This window comes from Corticium candelabrum, chromosome 8 (assembly GCF_963422355.1).
Source record: "Corticium candelabrum chromosome 8, ooCorCand1.1, whole genome shotgun sequence".
Lineage (NCBI taxonomy): Eukaryota > Metazoa > Porifera > Homoscleromorpha > Homosclerophorida > Plakinidae > Corticium > Corticium candelabrum.
In genome coordinates, this window is record NC_085092.1 from 7,658,334 (window position 1) to 7,681,465 (window position 23,132).

Genomic DNA, 23,132 nt, shown 5'->3' on the forward strand with positions numbered 1-23,132 from the left:
ATTACCAAAAATTTATGTGTCTTCGTATTTTACGTCGATTTACGTGATATTTACGTCGATTTTTGAGCGTGCGGGCCAGTAATTCCAGGACGGAGTACACGGGCTCTCTAGACACGTGTCTTTGCTCTTCTTGAGATTTCTGCATCCCACGTAGAGTGACGAGTTCACAACTCAACTGTAGCTTGAGATCGTTCGCGAACTGATTGTCATGGGAAGCTGCCAGAAGAATTCTTTTCCCAGTCGTTTGAACACCGTTGTCTGATCTCTCCATGTACGTCACAACCAGTTAGCTGGGGATTCGGGATCTGGCAGCAGTGATGCGCATGTAGAACGTCGACTCACGACTAGCTTCTACTTTTGTCTCTAGCTAGGTCCAGAATGGAGGCAACCGATCAAGTGCTACGGTACTGCTAGATCGGATGTTAATCTAACGTATCTCACGTGTTTGGATTGCGAATGAGTAACCATAGAAGGACAACAGGGTAACGACCGCAGCGCACATACCACATTTGCTTCGCTATCTCGTTGGCAACATCTGATCTATGCTCTGCTGGTTAGTTTGTTTTGTATACTGAAGCATTCGTTGAAGCATGGATGGACTGTGTTCGTCGCGTCTTATAATACATGTAGTACATATTAGAGCTAGACAAGGTCAAACGACGTCTTTTTATAGTCTAGCTAGGTAATAGTAGGCGTGGACCTATAATCTCTTTTTGTGAACTTACTGCATTGCTTCTAATGGTTGAAGATTTTTGGAGTTAGCCATTCTTCTACTAAGCTTCTCTGAAATGTGACTAGCTAGCTAGGAAGCTCAGGCTAAAATAAAATAAATAGTTACTTCCTCAATCCTGGTACAGTGTCTACGCGTACGTAATGGTAAGAGCAACTAGCTAGAAACACCAAAGAGACCCACAGTGCGTAAAATGTATCTAGAATCTTAGCTAGAGCGTACGTTGACGCGTTTTTCACCCATGAAGAAATTGTGTGCGTGCATGCCGCCTATGATGCATGGGTTCCTTGAAACCGCCAGAATGTCTAGCATGTGTTAGAGTATCCGTGTTAAATTCAGTCTGGTATTAAAAGAACAATGAAGAATAATTTCCTCGATCATTTAATTAGGTGTAAACTTTTAACACGCTTGCCATACGCTCAGACTGTTTTCTTCAATGTTCACTGTTAGATTCGGTCAAATAGCCCGCGTTAGACGTTAGACAAAATGGCAGTTTCTTCGAACGTTTTGCACGTTACGTACAGTAATTGAATTTAAACAGGTTATTGCCTAGCATATCAAGAGTTCTAACTCGGGTCGCACAACAGAAAGGGGTGTGGACCTATATGGCTTTCCATCGAACTCTTAGTAAATCTCTAGATATATCCGTGTGTGTGTGTGTGTGTGTGTGTGTGTGTGTGTGTGTGTGTGTGTGTGTGTGTGTGTGTGTGTGTGTGTGTGTGTGCACAAACCTCAAATTTCTTCTCTCCACGACCACGTTTCATTATAGAACCTACTTCAAAAAATCATTTCCGTGTTCGACTACAGATCAGTATAAAAACGATTCGTGAAAGTAAGCAAACGTCGATGAAAAAGCCTCACAAGTTCCGTCGCCCCATCCTTTTGTATTGTAGCTAGGGATTGTGTTTACTTGACAACCGAGAAACGCCTTCAGAAGCTGAATGCCACCTACAGTCAACTATTCATGCGTTCCGCGTACTACAGTATGATCAATGATGAATCCCTTACTACAGTGTGCTGTAGCTAACATTGTTAATAGTCAATGTTTGCCGATATCAATTTCTATCCGTAAATACCATAGCACTGTCGTTACAATGAAAAAGAGTGCATGCTTTAGCTAACTAGTTGTACGGTATCCGTAGGTGCCTCGCGTTCGTGAGTAACACATTCAACGGAGTTTTCAGATCGTCTGCTGACACGCCGAGTCCTAGCTAGACATTAGTGTTGTATCGTAGCACAACCACTTATTAGTTAACACAACCGTCTATATACACAACCACAGCAAAACTCAGATGACTCAACTGCCCTCCTAAGTCCTGTATCTCCTCTAATTCATATACCCGTATATAACAATTAGCTACGTAATTGTTGAAACCCTAGCTGTCATGCATGTAAACATGCAAACTTCCCAGTAGTTTAGGTTGCGTTTACAGGCCTGGTATAGGTAGTTGCCGTTTTGCGATCGTGAGCAAGACAATTGAAATTTAAAGTCTAGGTATGCGCTCAGTTCCGTTGTAACGACAGTGGTATGGTATTTACTAGCCTTGGTTCCAGACGCTTTCCCGTACGTGCTACTGTACGTGACAGAAATGTGGGTCAATACCTGTCACGTGCAGCAGCACGTACGAGAAAGCGTCTGGAACCGAGGCTAGGTATTTACTGACATAGAAATTGATATCGACAAACATTGACTATCAACAGTGTTAGATGCAGCACAGTGTAGTAAAGATCTTACTGTAGTACGGGACGTGTGAATAGTTGACTGTAGGTGGCATTCAACTCCTGAAGGTGTTTCTTGGTTGTCACGTACACACAATCCCTAGCTACAATACAAAAGATGGGGCGACAGAAGTTCATGAAGCTTTTTCGTCGCCGTTTGCTCACCTAGACAAATCGTTCTTAGACTTATCTGTAGTCGGACACGGAAACGATGTTTAAGGTAAGTCCTATCATAAAATGTGGTCGTGGGAAGGAGAAATTTGAGATTAGTGTGTACACACATATATACCAAGAGCCATATAGGACCATGCTTTTTTCTGTTGTGCGACCCGGATTAGAAGCCTCGCTACGCTCGGCAACAAGTTATAAAATAGTTTAGTCCGTGCTAGAGTATGGGATTTTTTAGAGTTCGTCTCTAGTTTGCAAGTCCGCTTGACATGCATCTAGTAATCTGAAATATAGCTTGCCTGATTCTGTTGCAGGAAGCCTAGTAATAAGCGTTAGTAGTTGACTAGATCAGTTAGCTATAGCTGGTTGACGAATGAAACTGGTAAAGTTAAGCATTTAAATCAATAATATATATTTAAGTATTTGTTTTATCTTAATCTATCTATATAGTACAAACGAAAGACTGATATCGCAACGAAACGTAAGCACACACACACACACACACACACACACACACACACACACACACACACACACACACACACACACACACACACACACACACACACACACACACACACACACACACACACACACACACGCATATATATACAAACTCAAACAATCTCCTCAAACATCCCAAAACCAACAAGTCTTACATTACACTAGGTATATCCCAACTATCAACGTCCTGTACTTCAAGCTGAATTCTCTTATGAATCATTCTCGAGTCATTTTTCCATAATTGAATAGAAAGTTGCTACATCGTATTTTGGAAAGCCTGGTGAAATTTAAGGCCACTGACTGCTGATGTTTTGGAAGCAATACCTTTCAGAATTTTGATGCTGAATAATGACCAAAGCCCCAGGGTCTCAACCACTGAAAGGTTAAAGAGACCACCAGCTGTACGAACTCTGTCTTCATATATATATATATATATATATATATATATATATATATATATATATATATATATATATATATATATATATATATATATATATATATCTGTAATGTTGACAAAGTTATTTTGTGGGAGTATGTGTAATTTGTTTGCCCACTGTCAGTGGGTAAAATATATATTTTAAATATATTTTTATATTTTTATAGGTCCCACAAGGAAATATATATCACTACATCAAAGAAATGCTTTTGGTCCGCAGGTAAAGTATACTCAAATTTGCACTTTTATATGTCACCTGCATAGCCTGTTCGTCAAGCTGTCGTCATATTTTGTCATTACTAACACAGTGTCAAACATCTTTTCGCATGAACGGTGACATCTGAACTCGTGTCACACGACATCGTATGTAAACTACACTACAGTTAGCAAATTCTTATTCTTAGCAATATGATCAACGAAGGCAGCTTGTTTCCTGAGAGCGCCTCTGGAGATTTCCCAGAATCCATCAACCTTAACGCATCGTCGGGATCAGCGGGGATTACTGTTGATGCTATTGTCGTTATTCCTTCTGCTGTTCAGCTTCTCTTCTGTGTCATCGCTCTCCGAGTCTTCTTCAAACTTCCCACTCTTCGTACATCTGCCAACTTTCCTATTATTAATTTGATTGCATCTGATTTCATGCGAGCTCTCGTCAGTTTTCTAGCAATTCCACTCTTTAGCAAATCAAATCCAGATGCAATTGACAAAGTTTCACGCACGGATGAAATCCTATGCCAAGGTTTTTGGTTTTGCAACAATTTTCAATTTGCTTGGTCAAGTTGGGCGATCGCCATGCTGTCATACAGTCGTTCTGACGTCGTCGTCAACGTGCTCAATCCAACTTTCAGCAAGAAACGTTTCTGGACGTGGAGCGTAATAATTTGGATAGGATCCATAATGACAACGTTACCTCCATTCGTAGGATGGAGTTCATACGGATACGTGATGTCGGCAAGTGAGAATACGTACACGTGTGGTATAGGTGTCGATGGCAATGGGTTGCTGCACGCTCTGTATTTGCCATTCTTCTATTTTATCAACTTCATTCTTCCTTCTTTGTTTGTAATTTTGTTCTTTTGTCGTATTGTGCGAACAGTTCAACATCAAAAAAGAATATCAAACAGGCAATCCAACGTGGTCATGTTAGCCAACATTTCCTCACAATCATCATCCGTCCAAACTTCGCTGTCGAAGGCAAGTCAAGTTAGAGACATCGTCAGATCGAAAGCTTTCGTTTACCTCGTTATCATAATTATCAGCAACGTGGTCTTGTCGCTTCCGTTTGTGTGCGTTCAATCGTACAGTGCCGTCATTTCAGAGCTGAGATTACATCATAAGCAAGTTTCAAGTGTCGTACTGAAAGTCGCGTCAATTTTGTTTACGGCAAACTTCAATGTCAACTCTCTTCTTTACATATTTTGGATCAAAACTTTTCAACACGCAATAGCTGCAATGATCCCATGTCGTCAGCGTTAATTAAGGTGACAATCAGTGTTAATTAAATTAAATTAACATATCACAATTAGAGATTAATTATGTATCTCTATATATGCACACTGTCCAAATTGAGTAATTAACGTTTTATGCAATGGAATAGTTTCTAAATTCAAAATGTATTATTTATTTAATGTGATACAGCTTGTATTTTAGTCTACTCAAGATAATGTGGCTCTGGTGTATAGAATCGTTTCTCTCGTGTGTGACCACCTTCACGACCAAATTCGTCATGCATGCATGCAGACCAATTTATATTAGAGACCACCTCTTGAACACGATTCACCGTGTCCCTTTGTTAGCAACCAATTAGTGACGTCTTTAGACACAAGCGCATGCTCTATTATTATTAGGAATCACGTCCACGGAAGTATACATTTTTATACACGTACTATCGTAAGCTGTTGTGTTACTGATCCGCACATGTCTCGAAACCGTAAAACTCTAACCTTGGAAAAGCGAATGCTTGTCATCGAGGAAGTTGAAGAAGGCTACTCTCTTGCATTAGAGAGAAATAGACGTCGAAATGTTCTAGATTAATGTTAAGACGCAAATTGTTCTAAGTACGTGAATGCATGGTACCCATTGAAGCTAGTCTAAATAGGAAGCAATACATAGTAGAAGAGCATTTGCGCTTCGACTTCCTTTTCGTTGCCATCTTTGGGATTGTGGAATCCCATACACTTACTGACATGCAGCCAGACACGTAGCAGTAGCATGTAACAAACGTGTATGACCCTCAGGTAACTATCTAGCTAACAATCAAGAGAAGAAGGTACGATCGTTAGTCCACATCGTAACGTCTTTCTGGGCGCGCATGGTATACGCAAGATTTCTGAGAAAGCCAAGGTTTGTACACACTTAGATTTGGCATTTTGCAGACTCCAAGTGCAAGGCATATGGTCAGAGATTGTGGACGAGACTGTGTTGGCCCATTCCTTCTTCCAACGTTACAAACACGCGCGTGTTTGCGCCCAGCGTAATGCAATTATTTTTGGTCTAGCTGTCCGAATTCTTTGAACACTCTCTGCGTACGCCCCTGCCCTATAGTATAGAGACACAAAAATAGATTGCCATTGTTTATATACTGTTAGTCTGTGTGAATTTCACCGCAGATGGCGGGTCATAATACATGCACATGAGCACGCACGTGCTTCTCACATTACAGATTAGAAACTAGTGACAACAACCTGCAAGTAAAGTTTGCAGGTAAAGTACTCAAATTGGCACTTTTCTAGAGCTCACCTGTTTACCTTGTATGCTAAAATGTTGTCACACTACCTGTCACACTGCCTCATATATATATATATATATAGCTCACTACATCAAAGAAATGCTTTTGGTCCGCAGGTAAAGTATACTCAAATTTGCACTTTCTTAAGTCACCTGCATAGCTTGTTCGTCTAGCTGTCGTCATATTTTGTCATTACTAACACAGTGTCAAACATCTTTTCGCATGGACGGTAACACCTAAACCCGCGTCAAACGACTTCGTATATAAACTACACTGCAGTTAGCAAATTCTTATTCTTAACGATATGATCAACGAATGCAGCTTGTTCCCTGAGAGCGCCTCTGGAGATTTCCCAGAATCCATCAACCTTAACGCATCGTCGGGATCAGCGGAAATTACTGTTGATGCTATTGTCGTTATTCCTTCTGCTGTTCAGCTTCTCTTCTGTGTCATCGCTCTCCGAGTCTTCTTCAAACTTCCCACTCTTCGTACATCTGCCAACTTTCCCATTATCAATTTGATTGCATTTGATTTCGTGCGAGCTCTCATCAGTTTTCTAGCAATTCCACTCTTTAGCAGATCAAAGCCAGATGCAATTAACAAAGTTCACGCGTGGATGAAATCTTATGCCAAGTTTTTTGGTTTTGCAACAATGTTCAATTTGCTTGGTCAAGTTGGGCGATCGCCATGCTGTCATACAGTCGTTCTGACGTCGTCGTCAACGTGCTCAATCCAACTTTCAGCAAGAAACGTTTCTGGACGTGGAGCGTAATAATTTGGATAGAATCCATAATGACAACGTTACCTCCATTTGTAGGATGAAGTTCATACGGATACGTGATGTCAGCAAGTGAGAGTACGTACACGTGTGGTATAGGTGTCGATGGAAATTGGTTGCTGCACGCTCTCTATTTGCCATTCTTCTATTTTATCAACTTCATTCTTCCTTCTTTTGTTGTCATTTTGTACTTTTGTCGTTTTGTGCGAACAGTTCAACATCAAAACAGAATATCAAACAGGCAATCCAACGTGGTCATGTTAGCCAACTTTTCCTCACAATCATCATCCATCCAAACTTCGAAGCAGCCGTCGACGGCAAGTCAAGTTAGAGGTGTCGTCAGATCGAAATCTTTTATTTACATCGTTATTATAATTATCAGCAAAGTGGTCTTGTCACTCCCGTTTGTGTGCGTTCAATCGTACAGTGCTGTCATTTCAGAGCTCAGATTACATCACAAGCAAGTTTCAAGAGTCGCACTCAAAGTCGTGTCACTGTTGTTTACGGCAAACTTCAATGCCAACTCTCTTCTTTACATATTTTGGATCAAAACTTTTCAACACGCAATAGCTGCAATGATCCCATGTCGTCAGCGTTAGCTAAGGTGACAATCAGTGTTAATTAAATTGAATGTTAACATATCACAATTAGAGTTCAATTATGTATCTCTACATATGCACACTGTCAAAATTGATTAATTAACGTTTTATGCAATGGAAGTAGTACCTAAATTCAAAATGTAGATTGATTTAATGTGATATAGCTTGTCTTTTAGTCTACTCAAGATAATGTGGCTCTGGTGTATAGAGTCGTTTCTCTCGTGTGTGACCACCTCCACGACCAAACTCGTCATGTATGCATGCAGACCAAATTTTCTATTCGAGATCACCTTTTGAACGCGATTAGCAAAATACGCCACTGTGTCCCTTCAACCAATTAGTGACGTCATTAGACCTCTGCGCATGCTCTATTATTATTAGGAAACACGTCCACGGAAGTGTACACGTGTATACACGTACTATCGTAAGCTGTTGTGTTACTGATCCACATCATGTCTCGAAGCGTTAAAGCTCTAACCCGCGAAAAACTAATGTATGTTATCGAGAAAATTGAAGAAGGTTACTCTCTTGCAGAGGAACGGACGTCGAAAAGACGCAAGTTGTTCTACGTACGTGAATGCGTAGTGCCAATTAAAGCTAGTCTCAATATAAAGCAATAAATAGTAGAAAAGCATTTGTGCTTCAAGTTCCCTTTTTGTTGCCACCCTTGGCATTGCGGAATCCGATGCACTTACTGACATGCAGCCAGACACGTAGCAGTAGCATGTAACAAACGTGTATGACCCTCAGGTAACTATCTAGCTAACAGCCAAGAAAAGAAGGTACGAGCATTAGTCCAAATCCCAATCTTGTTACGTACAACATCGTTACGTCTTTCTGGGGCGCGCATATGGTCAACGCAAGGTTTCTGAAAGAGCTAGGGTTCGTAATTTGATAAGTAAACATCTAGATTTGGCATTTTGCAGATTCCAAGTGCAAGACAAGCAGTCAGGGATTGAGGACGAGACTGCGTTGGTCCATTTCCTCTTCCAACGTTACAAACACGCGCGTGTTGCGCCCAGCGTAATACAAAATATTTTTGGTCTATCTGTCCGAATCTCACCCTCTGCGTATGCCTCTGCCATATAGTGTAGAGACACAAACATAGATTGGCATTTTATATACTGTTAGTCTGTATAAACTTAGACGCAGATGGCGGGTCATAATACATGCACATGAGCACGCACGTGCTTCTCACATTGCAGATTATGAATTAATGATAACAACCTGCTGTATCAGTCGATATTGAGACATCATTAGTTTACTATACATCAAGGTAATGACGTGTAATGTTCGCAGGTAAAGTACTCAAATTGGCGCTTTTCTAGAGCTCACCTGTTTAACTTGTACGTTAGAATGTGTCACCCTGTCTCATTACAAACACACCTTCTCTCACCTGAACCCGTGTCATATAAACTACACTACACGAAGCACATCTTTAGTGTTAGCAATATGGTCAATGAAAGCAGATTACTTGTTAGTGCTTTTGATTCAACAGAGAGCAGCTCTGGAGATTTGCCAGAGTCCATCAACGCATCGTCGGGAACAGTAGACATGAGATTCAGTGTTCTTGTTGTTATTCCTGCTGTTATTCAGCTTATCTTCTGTGTCATCGTTCTGCGAGTCTTCTACAAACTTCCCAATCTTCGTACATCTGCCAACTTTCCCGTCATCAATTTGATTGCATCTGACTTTGTGCGAGCTGTCGTCGGATTTCTAGCGGTTTCACTCTATAGTGGATCACAAAGTGGCGAAGATTATAGGATTTCACGCACAGATACAATACTGTGTAAAGTGTTTCTGTATTGCAGCAGCGTTCAATTTGCTTGGTCAAGTTGGGCGATTGCCATACTGTCATACAGTCGTTCTGACGCCATCGTCAACGTGCTCAGTCCGACTTTCAGCACGAAACGTTTCTGGACGCTAAGCGTGATATCTTGGATAGGATCCATACTGACAGCTTTGCCTCCATTCTTAGGCTGGAGTTCGTACGGATACACGATAGTAGAAAAGAAGACTCACCACGTGTGTGGTATAGGTGGTGGTGGTCGCAACGGAATTCTGCACGCTCTCTTTCTGCCATTGTTCTACTTTATTCACTTCTTAGTTCCTACTATTCTTGTCATTCTGCACTTTTCTCGTATTGTGCGAGCAGTTCAACACCGAGGTGCGTCAAACGGGCCATCCAACGTGATCATGTTAGCCCACTTTTCCTCACCCACCGACCAATCACGACAACCATCGACGGCAAGTCAAATTAAAGCTGTCGTCAAATCTAAAGCATTCCTTTACATTGTCATCATAATCATAAGCAATGTGATTTTGTCGCTTCCGTTTGTGTGCGTTCAATCGTACAAGGCCGTCATTTCAGAGCTCAGATTACATCATAAGCAAGTTCCAAACGTTCCAATTCAAGTCACGTCAATATTGTTGATGGCAAACTTCAATGTCAACTCTCTTCTTTACATATTTTGGATCAAAACATTTCAACACGCAACAGCCGCAATGTTCCCATGTCGTCGCCATTAATACTTGACAATCGACAAGAAACTCATTCTGCAAGTTAAACTCATTGAAAATGATGTAGCATTTTCACATGGATTTTGACACGCATGTTGCGTCACATTCTGCATGCGAACGAGCGCGTGGTCGTCACACTTTGAATATACTATACATATTTCAACGTCGGCTCTTCAACTTGTGCATAAAGTGTCGTCATCTTGCGTCATTGCAAACTACCTCCTCTCACCTGAACCCGCGTTACACGACACCTCGTAAACTGTAGATGTCTTAGAGTAGCATGCACTTTTTTAGTAATATGATCAGCGTTACTTCTTAATTAACTGCCAGTCTACTCCTTTTGTAACCCGGACAGCCAGAGTACTAACCGGAAACGTGTCTGTTTGCGTTGTTTTTGCTGGACTTGCGAGTGCCAATTTTGCTCCATTTGGTCACACGTCTACATCTCTTCCTGTAGCGGTCCGGCTGCTTCCAGTCGGGACCGTGCAAAATAGAATCATTTGAGTCCCGGCGTTTATCCAATACATTTTACGCGTCGCAAATCGCAAGTTTGGAAATCTGGTCGCAAACCAAGTCGCTAGTAGAATGCGGAAGTGACGTCATTCAGACATTTTTATCACGTGTACATACAGTTTAGCTGCGTTCACTTGTCTAGGTATCGCGAGATGTGTATGTTATCTCTGGTTTTGATTTGAATTGGACTGCCATCGCCACTTGATTGTATAGTACGCAATGAGATGTACATACAAACGTATAAAAACCATTCTACTTTGTCACGTGACCAGCCAAATTAAAAAAAGACTATTTGTTTGTCTATTAATTTGTCTGTCTATTTGGTCAGTCTATTTGTCTGTTTATTTGTCTATCAATTTGTCTGTTTATTTGTCTGCCTATTCGTCTGTTTATTTGTCTGTAAAACCAATCTACTTTTGGTCACGTGACCGGCCAAATTAAAAACTAAGTTTGTCGTAAGTCGAGGGTTGCCCGAGTTCTATAGCTATCCGTCTGCAATCCGACCGCAATCCAGCTGCCGACGGCGTCTTTAATTTGAACTTGATTTATGCGTCGCAACAATTTCGAATTACACGTGCAGTACACACGTGTAACTGTTGCGTACGTACCGATCTAGTACGAATACGTGCATGCGTCTACACAATTATTGCATTCCTTAATCAATTCTTTCTAAATTCGAAGGCAGAAACGCATTTTTCATCCGTTTTAACGAAGAGCATAGATGCGCGGTTTTCATGTCAACAACAGCATACTACTATATGTATACAAGAATGTTGACACCGACTAAAGCACCTTCCACCTGTACCGTTGCCTCTTGACGGCATAGCACCACATTCTCATTAGCAATTATGATCAGCGAAAGCAGCTTCCTTCTTTCTGCGTCTTCACTAGGGAATGGCTCCGGAGATATCCCAAAATCCGTCAACGCAATGTCCAAATCGAATATTACAGCTTTAGTAGCTATTCCTTCAGCAATTCAGCTTTTGTTCTGTGTCGTCGTTCTCAGAGTATTCTATAAAGTGCGCAGTCTCCGTACATCAGCCAACTATCCCATCATCAATTTGATTGCATCTGACTTCTTGCGAGGTGTCGTCGGTTTTCTAGCAATTACCTCCTTTTTCGGATCAAGGGCGGAAACTATTTCCGAACTTTCAAGCATGGATATAATCTTGTGCCGCACGGTAGGGTTTTGCAACAATGTTCAACTGGCTTGGTCAAGTTGGGCGATTGCCACAGTGTCGTATAGTCGTTCTGACGTCATTGTCAACGTATTGAGTCCGACATTCACTAAGAAACGTTTCTGGATGGTGAGTGTGATATCCTGGATAGGAACCTTAACGACAGCTTTACCTCTGCTGGGGCCCTGGAGTTCGTACGGACATGTGAGATCAAAAAGCAATAATGGTTACGTTTGTCGTGCAGGTGGTGATGGCGACGGGCTGCTGCACGCCCTCTATTTACCATCATTCTACTTTATCAACTTTTTGCTTCCTACTTTTCTTGTCATTCTCTTCTTCTCTCGTATTGTGCGAACAGTTCAACATCAGAAGTTATTAGAAAGAAGTGGGCGATCCAACGTCGTCATGTTATCCAATTTTTCCATGACCGGAGAAAGTGCACAACAGCCATCGATGGCCAGGCAACTTAACGTCATCATCCGATCCAAAGCATTCATTTACACCGTTGTCATAATTATCACTAACTTGGTCTTTTCGTTTCCATACGTTGTCGTTCAGGCGTACACGGCTGTCGTTGCAGAGCTCGGATTAGATCATCTACAACTTGAAGACGCTGCATTTCAAGTCACGACAATATTCTTTACACTAAACTTCAATATCAACTCTCTTCTCTACATATTTTGGATCAAAACGTTTCAACAGACAGCAGCTGCAATGTGCCCATGTCTTCGACGTCGAGTTGGCAATCAGTGACAAATTTGCAGTAGAAGAAGCTCTCGCAATATGGAATTATTAGCAGACAGTCTAATTAACTATACGAGCAACGCATGCACCAGACATTTTGTCACTTTTTCCTTTTAATCTATTATTAATATTTGCTTAGTTATATGTCTCAGTCTACAATTGTTTAATTTTATTACAATGTACCCATTCGTGTAGTATCATGATGATATGACAGCATAGCTAAAAGGAAAATTCATACATATATCTATATACCATATATATCAACTGACTTGAACTTGAGATGCTCCTAGCTCCACAACTCACCACCCCAAAATACTTTCTTTATTAATATTAATGTAAAATGTTCTTGAAAGATAGACAAGTTAGAAAATTTGTCCTACGGTGCCATTTACAATGCCATTAATTGTTTCTTCAAATTGCTACGTTTCATCCCATAATTTGCTCACTTCCTCCAACGCAGCCTAACTATTGTAACAGCTGTCCAAACAGATTGTATTTGAACGTTATCGTCAGCTAGAAACGTATGATGAAGAAGCTGTAACTGTGTTTTAGGGTCTGCACAGAACGCTGATTGCACAAAATCACGTGATTCGTCCAGACAGAGCAGGTAGAGACTAGCAAGGGGACTTCATGCGCAGCTACGTTATAGAAGTAATTTGGGGACTAGTTCGGGACTATAGTTCAGGGACTTAGTTCAGGGACTATACAAAGTACCGCAGGGACTGCGCTGGGCTATTCTAATAGACACTAGGGACTGCTTTGCACGACTATTAAAGTGATCACGTGCAGTGGTATGTGGTAGGGGACTGCAGACCAGTCTCTGTATTGAACGACAACAGTCTCTGTAGGGAACGTGTAATCACTGTAGGGAACGTCAACAGTCTCTGTAGGGAGCGTACTGATAAGAGTACAATTATCTATTTGCCTGCTACGTAGCTGTTTGTGGTCATTTGCTGCCTTGGTAGTGCACAGTTGCTGTCCTGCTCTTCTCGCAAAGTTGTCTCTCCTCGTCGCAGCAGAATGTTTTCTTGGCACTTTGTCATCTTACTAGTCAAACTTCTTCTCTTTCAACTGCTAATCCAACGTATGTACTAACACAAGGAGTATGTTCAAAACCTGTTTGGTAACGGCTACCATTTTTTGCAGACGTAAATTCTACCGATCATTCACTCATTTGGAAAAAGAGACCAACAATGTGGAAGGCAAAGTAAGTCTTCTACGCAATGGTGTATACATAGTAAAGATGAAATGCACTGACGTTTACCCACATTCGTAGCAGTGCGTGCAGACCAAACTGGCAGCAACATGGATGGGGCTGCTATCGTCACGTCGAGGTCAATCACCCAATAACCTGGAACGACGCCCAATGGTTTTGCCTTAACCACGGGGGACATCTGCCTACGATATCTTCCTCCTGGAAGAAAGCTCATTTCTTCAAAGTTTACAAAGCACACTGCACATCCAGACATCAAGTTTACATGGGATATCACAACGTGGGAAAATGGATGAACTCCGAAAAAGAATGGGTAAACTCAGATTGGCAGTGGGTCGATGGCGGCAGCTCTAGATACACCAACTGGCTACAAAACAAAAAATCTAAGACACTTACGAAGCACGACCAGATGTGTAGCTCTCTAGTCGTATCCCTGAAGGGAAAATGGCAAGCTGTGTCATGCTGGCTACCACGTAACACTTGCTTGTTGTGCGAATACGGTGAGTAGATCGCTAAACTTCATGATGAAAGGGCGTAGTTAGGCATGTTTCCAGATTGCCCAGATACTCTCCAATGAGATGGATGAGCATAAACCTAGACAAAGGATCCCAGCGTGCTCTACACGTACTGTACACGATATCATTTTGTTTGTCAACTAAGATGTTATCAATGCAGTCGAGGTTTACTGTACAACTGAAATGACTTGAAACTGCAATGGAGCAACTAAGCTTCTTTAGTTATTGATATTAAATGAAAACCCTCAATCCTGTCTACGCCCTAGTCACATGTTACAAACTTCCATAAACAATATATTTCTATTATATTTATTTATTTATTTATCTATCTATTTATTAGATCCGTGGTGTCCAGAAGGATGGACAGTATTCGACGGCAGTTGTTTCCGACATTTCAAGATGTCTAGTAACATCACTTGGAATGAAGCCAGCAGAAGCTGTCGAGCCGTAGGAGCAGACTTGGTATCCATAACGTCCACACAACGTCAAACCTTTCTGAACAGTATGGCTATGAACGGCGGTTGGTACTACATTGGCTACTCTGACAAGTGGTCACAAGGCGACTGGGCTTGGTCTAGTGGCTCAGACGGCGAGTATACCAACTGGAATAACGAGGAAGACATGCAAATATGGAAAAACTGTGCTGCAGCACACGAAGACTGGAAATGGAAAAGTGTGTCTTGTAACACTACTAACTTGCAAAACTTTGTCTGTGAGATGAAACTGCCATGGTAAATGTAGCTGCTTTCTTGACTTCTCATTAGCATGCATCAACTATGCTAGGTATCTTACATGAATACTATAGACCATGGCATTTCTAGATAAGATGGGTTATGCCTATATAATGGTGGATTATGCCTAACCATTAGTGCATGCATTTCCTGAGTCACAGATGTTTTGTAGTATTGCTGTTTCAAAAAATAATAAATCACTAGCTTTGTCATTGCAATGAGCGTGGGTGTACAGCCTCACGTCACGTGAATGCCGTGCCGTCCACGTCTCTACAGCCTCTCACCCGACTACAACACTATCCATGACATCTTTGCCGCAAGTCGACTACAAGATGACATTGTTTTTCAACTCAAACATTTGCATGGAATTTAGCTAAAAACGTAGGAAGCATGGAGGCAATGGAGCACTAGGTCCCACAGATTTGCCTTGTGCATGCATGGGGCAACGGCTGCTCTACTATAGTGTTTCAACGTTTTGTATCTGATTTGTACACAGGTGCGCCTGCTAGCGAATATGACTTATCCGGTGCAGTCGTGGCGTAGTCAGCGGGGGTGCTCAGGGTGCTCGAGCACCTACCTGCCTTCTGTCTTCAGGTATACAACAGAGAGGTCTTTCAGTGGGCTAGAGCGAATCATTGAGATCAACTATGGGAAACCAACGACTTGTGGAACTATTTCTTCTTCATTACCAGTTGCTGTAGCAGTGCTTGAAGAATTTGCCATCCTTGATGATTAGAAATGATTGATATGTTCGATGTTGAGCACCTCACGTGGTTCACCATCCTAGCTACGCAACTCTACTTGGTACTCCTACGCCTCTGGAATAGATAGTAATAATTCGACATCCCTTCCACGTTTCAGCGTGTTAACGTACCGCATCATGTTGTCTTGCTGCCAAATTCAAGAGAGAGAAAAATACACCAAGCCATGACTGTTATGTCTCTTGTTCCAAAGCTCCCAAACCTTAAACTTACGAACAAGCGTTCCATAATTCATAAGATTGTAAGTAAATGCCAAGAGGCCACCCCATCAGATGAGCAAACGTCCATTTCGCTGCATGCGTCGCACGTAGGACGCGAAGGTCAAGTTGCACGCGACTCCAGCTCGACCGCCAACAGATTCCTATCTAAGACACGGAAAAACACCCACTTGTTATGCATGGACTCCAAACGAGCAGCACGTTAAGATCAAATTGCACCTCACAAACCGCCAGCAGATTTCTATCTAAAACACGGATACACACACCTACTTGTGAAGAGCAGCGTGTGAAACTCGTGCAGCAGATTCAAATCTAAAACACGGACAAACACCCACGTTTTAAATTTAAGCAACTACGTTGTGACATATATGGAAGTTGTCTTGCGAGTGTGTGACGCCTGCCTAGCACCCACTCTCTTACTCACTACATTGAAAGCAGATTTCAAAGTTTGACTTCATTGCACCAGTCATGAGTTAGTAGTAATCATTAATTTAATTAATAATTCTAATTAGACCATTTCATTACACGAGCATGGCTATTCCGCTGCACGCGTCGCAGCTAGATCAGAGATGTGAAAGCCAATCTGCACGCGAGCACGACTCAACGCCCAGGAGATTACTATCTAAAATACGGACAACCCCCCACGTGTTTGGTCCCCCAAAAAGAGGCGCAAGCTCGTGCACCGATCACTTCTTCTCGGCACTGGTGTCTGATAGCAGGTTGTGACTCATGGCAGTTGCTTCGTACGTTTGTGTCGCCTGGCTAGCAGCCATACTCGTGGGTACGTATACGCTACATGCAACATGAACTAACACACGCATCCACAGCTATATCACATGCACTGTAAACACACAACTTTGATTTGCTTTACCAGCTGCAAACAGTGCCACTGTCAGTCTGTCGGACTCCAAAACAGCCGTAAAGAATGAAGAGAAAGAGCAAAATGTCTCCGCAAGCAGAACTGCTCGAATGTAAGAAGGATCGACTAAAACGTCACGAGTATAATGTTATAGTTTGATGTGGCGTTTACAGGACTCATTGTCGTCCTGGATGGAAGCAATACCAGGGGAGTTGCTATCGTTCTGTAAGAATGACAGCGAATGTCAACTGGCATGAGGCACAGACAGTCTGCAACGACAACGGCGGGCATCTCCCCACAATATCGTCTGAACAGGAGAACACATTCGTGTACAACATGTACTCATCTCATTGCCTCTTCACACATCGCAGATATCTGGGTTTCCATGATGGCGTCAACGAGGCGCACTTTAAGTGGGTCGATGATTCAACATCCAGTTACACAAAATGGCGTGCAGGTGAACCAAACGACTCCGGATCACGAGAAGACTGCACTCACATGTACGGTAATAACGGCGAGTGGAACGACATAAGCTGTACAAACAAGTACTTCAACTGTTTCTTGTGTGAAGACAGTAAGTGTGTGTGTCCAGTTTCCTGTATCCTGTAAATTGACTTAGTCCTCGTCTACTATCCTTTTCTAGCACAAGCTTGTCCTCATGGTTGGGTACCATTTGGTGGTTCCTGTTTTCGCCAATTCTATCACGCTTCTGCTCTCAGTTGGCATGAGACAAGAGCAAAGTGCAGAACAGTGGGTGCTGACTTAGTTTCTGTTAATTGCGAAGAAGACCAAAAGTTTCTTGACAGTTTCATGACCGGACGAAGTTGGTACTACATCGGATTTACTGATGCGAGCGGTGAAGGCACTTTTCGTTGGTCCGATGGCTCCACCAGTACCTACACCAAATGGTTAGCAAATGAACCAAACAATGCAGGAAGCAATGAAGATTGTGCAGTGGCTCATATTGGTAGAGGATGGAATGACGTGCCCTGCCACAACAAATACCGCCACTATTATGCGTGTGAGATAAACTGAGAAGCTTGATGCAAGGATGGAGTGCTGAGTGTCTGTTGTTCGCTTAATTGTTTCAACGTTGGACGTCATACTTGTGTTTTATTACAATGTACTTGTATCCCCAGCCTGTTCTCTAGGCCATTATGTATGACAAGAACCTAAACCTTGAAAACATTCGAATAAATCTATGCTAAATACTGCAGACTACTGTACGTGGGAGTGCATGTCAGCAAGAACATACCGACAACCTCAGAAAAGCAGATTGTTGCACAGAATTCTGTGTTTCCAAGACGATAAGTTCTTCACTGCATGTCTAGTGTCTTTGCGCGAAGGTAGAACCAACGACATCACGTGACTGCATAGACTAATCTCAGATCTGATGCTAATACACGTGCGGGTGATATAGTATACTCTGACCTTCAAACTTCAGGTTACAACACCGGAACTTCCAACGGACACAAGTCGAACGCGTATTGGCTAACAGTTCCGGCGCGAGCTCTAGTGTACGATAAAATGAGTTAGTGTTTTGATTTAGGTCGGAGTGCATGACAATTAGCCAGAAACGCCGAATCTCGAAGTCTTAATAAACACATGTATCTAGACAAACAAATATGCCATTTTTGATTGATTGCACTAAGGTGGCGTCACACATCACATGATGCTACGTCTCTGATGCAAAATGCACGTGAGCTTACAATCATATATCTGTTAATTTTGTTCTGTACAGAGTAGGGACTCGCTTCCAGGTGTCTTCTCGCACGCTCAAATATTCACGTCTTCGACCACGTGCTGGCGTTACATTCTGGCGAGAAGAGTAATATTTGGGCTCGCGAGAAAAGGACTGCATTGATTTAGAGTGCCATACATGAGTACGAGTCTACGACGCGAAGGTCAAGTTGTACGCGACTCCAGCTCAACTGCCAACAGATTCCAGAGACAAACACCCACGTTTTAGGGACTCCAAACGAGCAGCATGTCAAAGGTCAAATTGCATCGCTCAACCATCAGCAAATTTCTATCTCTAAAAGCGACACACACACACACACACACACACACACACACACACACACACACACACACACACACACACACACACACACACTCGCACGCACGCACGCACGCACAGACACATGCACATGCACACACACTTGTTTGGAGTCTGAAGAGCAGTATGTGAAGGGCGATCATGCACAGCAGATTACTATAGAGATAGTGCGAGGGGAGTAGGCGTTCCCTGTAGTACCCGTTCCCCGTAGTACCCGTATTTGCCGCCATTTTAGGGGGCAAGCTTCTGTCCTCGGCAGGTATCTCTCTTTGCGACGGCGGCTTGTACAACATTTCAAGGACGTTCGACTGTGTGTTAGATAGTACGGCGACAGTATACTAATTGCAAAAGATTTAAACCAAATTTTATCGGTGAATTCGCGAGTTTGACGTGATTTCTTAGTCTGATGGTCGAGTGCGATAAAGCTAATTCTTAGAATAGAGATTATGGAACAGAAGTCTAAAAGCCTCTCCTTCGAATCACAGAAGCGATACGAGGAGAAAGTTGTACCCGTGGGCCTAAAAACAGGTAAAAAGGAGGCTCAACTGCGGATGGAGGAGCCAGAAGTCATTCCCGATATGAATTGGAGTGACATGATGTTGTTTATGATTGTATGCTGTTAGGTGTACTAGACCTTCTCTTGAGACGAACAAATCTTTCTCTACTGGAAGTGCTCGTAGCAACCTAACCCATCCTTGCAGATGGTACCCAGTCAGGATTAGTTGAGTCATACACAAAGGATTGCTTTTCTAGAATTATTCAGAGTATCATAGATTACTCTATTTTTATAGAACATACTAGAAATGACAGCTCTACCAGACAGAAAGTGCTCAGAGCAAACACGCGAATGCTGCGACGGCTTCCAGTCCTTTCTGTCTAGGCTGGAGATCCACGCTGCCCGTCGTCTGTTGCTCAAATGACGCGTTTCTGGTCCCTGACTGGTTAGTATAGCCGGTACAGACTATAAACGTATGTTGCTGCCCTGAATTTTACGATCGTGGCAGCCGAAAACACAGCAACTCTAGCCATGCTAATACGCTTGCCCCCTAAGTTGACGACTTCCGGGATATCACGTGATTGTGACGTCAAACGCGCTATCTCTATATCTAGAACACAGACAAATCCCCACATGTTTGGTCTCTCAAAGAGCAGCGCACTGCCCAACCCATCACTCCTCGGCGCTAGTGTCTAATAGTAGTGTAACGGATAATGTAACGATAAAGCATGTACGGTACGACCACGAGACCGTCTCTCACAACTCTCTAGGCATGCGTAACACCTATACGTCGTTAGTTATACACGCCAGTCGGTTCTCTACTGTACAGCAGGCAGGTTGTGACTTATGGCAGTTGTTTCGTACGTCTGTTTCGCCTGGTTAGCAGCCATCCTCGTGGGTACGTTACATGCAACATGATCTACAAGTAGATCGTCATCTAACACAACTTTAATTTGCTTTAACAGCTGTAAACAGTGCCACCGTCACTCTGTCGGACTCCAAAACAACCGTAAAGAATGAAAACATCTCTACAAGCAGAACTGCTCGAATGTAAGAAGAACTATGAAACGTTACGAGTCATATGTTGTCGTGTTAAATTTTTTAGTTGATGTGGCGTTTACCTGCAGGACTTATTGTCGTCCAGGATGGCAGCAATACCAGGGGAGTTGCTATCGCTCTGTAACAACGACAGCAAATGTCAACTGGCATGAGGCACAGACAGTCTGCAACGACAACGGCGGTCATCTCCCCACCATATCGTCTGAACAGGAGAACACATTCGTGTACAACATGTACTCATCTCATTGCATCTTCACACATCGCAGATATCTGGGTTTCCATGATGGCGTCAACGAGGGACACTTTAAGTGGGTAGATGATTCAACATCCAGCTACACAAAATGGCGTACAAATCAACCAGACAACGGCGGATCAGGAGAAGACTGCACTCACATGTACGGTGATAACGGCGAGTGGAATGACATACGCTGTACAGACAAGTACTTCAACTGTTTCTTGTGTGAAGACAGTAAGTGGGCGTGTCCGGTTTCCTCCAGCCGTACTTTTAATCCTCGTCTACTATCCTCTTTTAGCACAAGCTTGTCCTCATGGTTGGGTACCATTCGGTGGTTCCTGTTTTCGCCAATTCCATCACGCTTCTGCCCTTAGTTGGCATGAGACAAGGGCAAAGTGCAGAACAGTGGGTGCTGACTTAGTTTCTGTTAATTGCGAAGAAGACCAAAGGTTTCTTGACAGTTTCATGAGCAGACGAAGTTGGTACTACATCGGATTTACAGATGTCAGAGTTGAAGGCACTTTCCGTTGGTCCGATGGCTCCACCAGTACCTACACCAAATGGTTAGCAAATGAACCAAACAATGCAGGAAGCAATGAAGATTGTACAGGGGCTGTTATTGGTAGAGGATGGAATGACGTAAAGTGCCATCACCAATACCGCCACTATTATGCGTGTGAGATGAACTGAGAAGCCTGATGCAAGAGTGAACAGCTGGGTGTCTCTCTATTTCTGTTGTTTGCTTGTTTTAACGTTGGATGTCATACTTGTGTTCTATTTATTGCAATGTATTAGTGTACTCAGCAGATAGCCTGTTCTCAACGCCGTTATGTATGGCAAGAATCTAGACTTTGAAAACATTCGACTAGATCAAAATCAGCTATGCTAGGTACTGCAGTACGTGGAAGTGCATGTCAGCAAGAGCATACCGACACCCTCAGAAAGGCAGATTGTTGAGCAGACTTCTGTGTCTCCAAGACGATAAGTTCTTCACTGCATGTCTAGTGTTCTTGTGCGAAGGCAGAACCAACGACATCAGGTGACTGCATAGACTCCTCAGATCTGATGCAAATACACGTGCGTGTGCAATAGTGTACTCTGACCTTCAAACTTTAGGATACAACACCCGAACTTTCAACGGACACAAGTCGTACGCGTATTGGCTAACAGTTCGAGCGCGAGCTCTAGTGTACGATAAAATCAGTTAGTGTTTTGATTTAGGTCGAAGTGCATGGCAATTAACGAGAAACGCAGAAATCCCGCGGGCTTAATGAACACATGTATCTAGACAAACAAATATGCCATTTTTGATTGATTGTACTAAGGTAGCGTCACACATCACATGATGCTACGTCTTTGATGCAAAATGCACGTGCGCTTGCAATCATATCTGTTGACTTTGTTCTGTGCAGAGTAAGGACTTGCACCCAGCGAGTCCTCTTCTTGCAAGCCCAAATATTCACGTCCCGACCACGTGCTGGCGTTACATTCTGGCGAGAAGAGTAATATCCGGGCGCGCGAGAAATGACTGCATGGATTTAGAGTGCCATACATGAGTACGAGTCTACGACGCGGAGGTCAAGTTGTACGCTACTCCAGCTCAACTGCCAACAGATTCCAGAGACAAACACCCACGTGTTAGGGACTCCAAACGAGCAGCATGTGAAGGTCAAATTGCACCGCTCAACCATAAGCAAATTTCTATCTATAAAAGCGACCACACACACACACACACACACACACACACACACACACACACACACACACACACACACACACACACACGCACGCACGCACGCACGCACGCACAGACACATGCACATGCACACACACACACACGTTTGGAGTCTGAAGAGAAGTATGTGAAGGTCGATCATGCACAGCAGATTACTATATCTAGTACACAGACAAATCCCCACATGTTTGGTCTCTCAAAGAGCAGCGCACTGCGCAACCGATCACTTCTTCTCGGCGTTAGTGTCTAATAGTAGTGTAACGGGTAATGTAACGATAAAGCATGTACGGTACAACCACGAGGCCGTCTCTCACCACTCTCTAGGCATGCGTAACACCTATGCGTCGTCAGTCATACACGCCAGTCGGTTCTCTACTGTACGACAGGCAGGTTGTGACTCATGACAGTTGTTTCGTACGTCTGTTTCGCCTGGTTAGCAGCCATCCTCGTGGGTACGTTACATGCAACATGATCTACAAGTATACCTCATCACCTAACACAACTTTGATTTGCTTTATAAGCTGCAAACAGTGCCACCGTCACTCTGTCGGACTCCAAAACAACCGTATAGAATGAAAACATCTCTACAAGCAGAACTGCTCGAATGTAAGAAGAACTATGAAACGTTACG

The 23,132-nt window shown here is 42.9% G+C and overlaps 6 protein-coding genes across 7 annotated transcripts; all 6 read left to right on the top strand.

Annotated features, from left to right (window-relative positions):
• Nucleotides 1–3,968: 3,968 nt before the first annotated feature.
• Nucleotides 3,969–5,036, top strand: LOC134183012 (rhodopsin-like). Its single transcript, XM_062650456.1, has one exon. It carries the CDS (start codon nt 3,969–3,971, stop codon nt 5,034–5,036), a length of 1,068 nt encoding a protein of 355 aa, XP_062506440.1.
• A 4,081-nt stretch (nt 5,037–9,117) lies between these two features.
• On the top strand, nt 9,118–10,194 carry LOC134183013 (melanopsin-like). The gene has a single exon (XM_062650457.1). It carries the CDS (start codon nt 9,118–9,120, stop codon nt 10,192–10,194), a length of 1,077 nt encoding a protein of 358 aa, XP_062506441.1.
• Nucleotides 10,195–11,627: 1,433 nt separating this feature from the next.
• On the top strand, nt 11,628–12,629 carry LOC134183015 (uncharacterized). Its single transcript, XM_062650458.1, has one exon. The coding sequence runs from the start codon at nt 11,628–11,630 to the stop codon at nt 12,627–12,629; it is 1,002 nt and encodes a 333-aa protein (XP_062506442.1).
• Nucleotides 12,630–13,391: 762 nt separating this feature from the next.
• On the top strand, nt 13,392–15,297 carry LOC134183251 (macrophage mannose receptor 1-like). Of its 2 annotated transcripts, XM_062650743.1 has the most exons (5): nt 13,392–13,527; nt 13,586–13,704; nt 13,767–13,827; nt 13,897–14,333; nt 14,689–15,297. In XM_062650743.1, exons 2-5 carry the CDS (start codon nt 13,641–13,643, stop codon nt 15,081–15,083), a joined length of 957 nt encoding a protein of 318 aa, XP_062506727.1. In that variant the 5' UTR covers nt 13,392–13,527; nt 13,586–13,640; the 3' UTR covers nt 15,084–15,297. The 2 variants fall into 2 exon arrangements, with proteins under 2 accessions (XP_062506727.1, XP_062506726.1); XM_062650742.1 differs by lacking the exon at nt 13,392–13,527 and having other exon boundaries at nt 13,535–13,704.
• A 1,447-nt stretch (nt 15,298–16,744) lies between these two features.
• LOC134183252 (hepatic lectin-like) lies at nt 16,745–18,133 on the top strand. The gene is made up of 4 exons (XM_062650744.1): nt 16,745–16,839; nt 16,933–17,029; nt 17,091–17,491; nt 17,561–18,133. The coding sequence occupies exons 1-4, from the start codon at nt 16,788–16,790 to the stop codon at nt 17,950–17,952; spliced, it is 942 nt and encodes a 313-aa protein (XP_062506728.1). The 5' UTR covers nt 16,745–16,787; the 3' UTR covers nt 17,953–18,133.
• A 2,127-nt stretch (nt 18,134–20,260) lies between these two features.
• LOC134183491 (macrophage mannose receptor 1-like) lies at nt 20,261–21,726 on the top strand. The gene is made up of 4 exons (XM_062651041.1): nt 20,261–20,370; nt 20,438–20,522; nt 20,600–21,000; nt 21,065–21,726. The coding sequence occupies exons 1-4, from the start codon at nt 20,319–20,321 to the stop codon at nt 21,454–21,456; spliced, it is 930 nt and encodes a 309-aa protein (XP_062507025.1). The 5' UTR covers nt 20,261–20,318; the 3' UTR covers nt 21,457–21,726.
• Nucleotides 21,727–23,132: the final 1,406 nt, after the last annotated feature.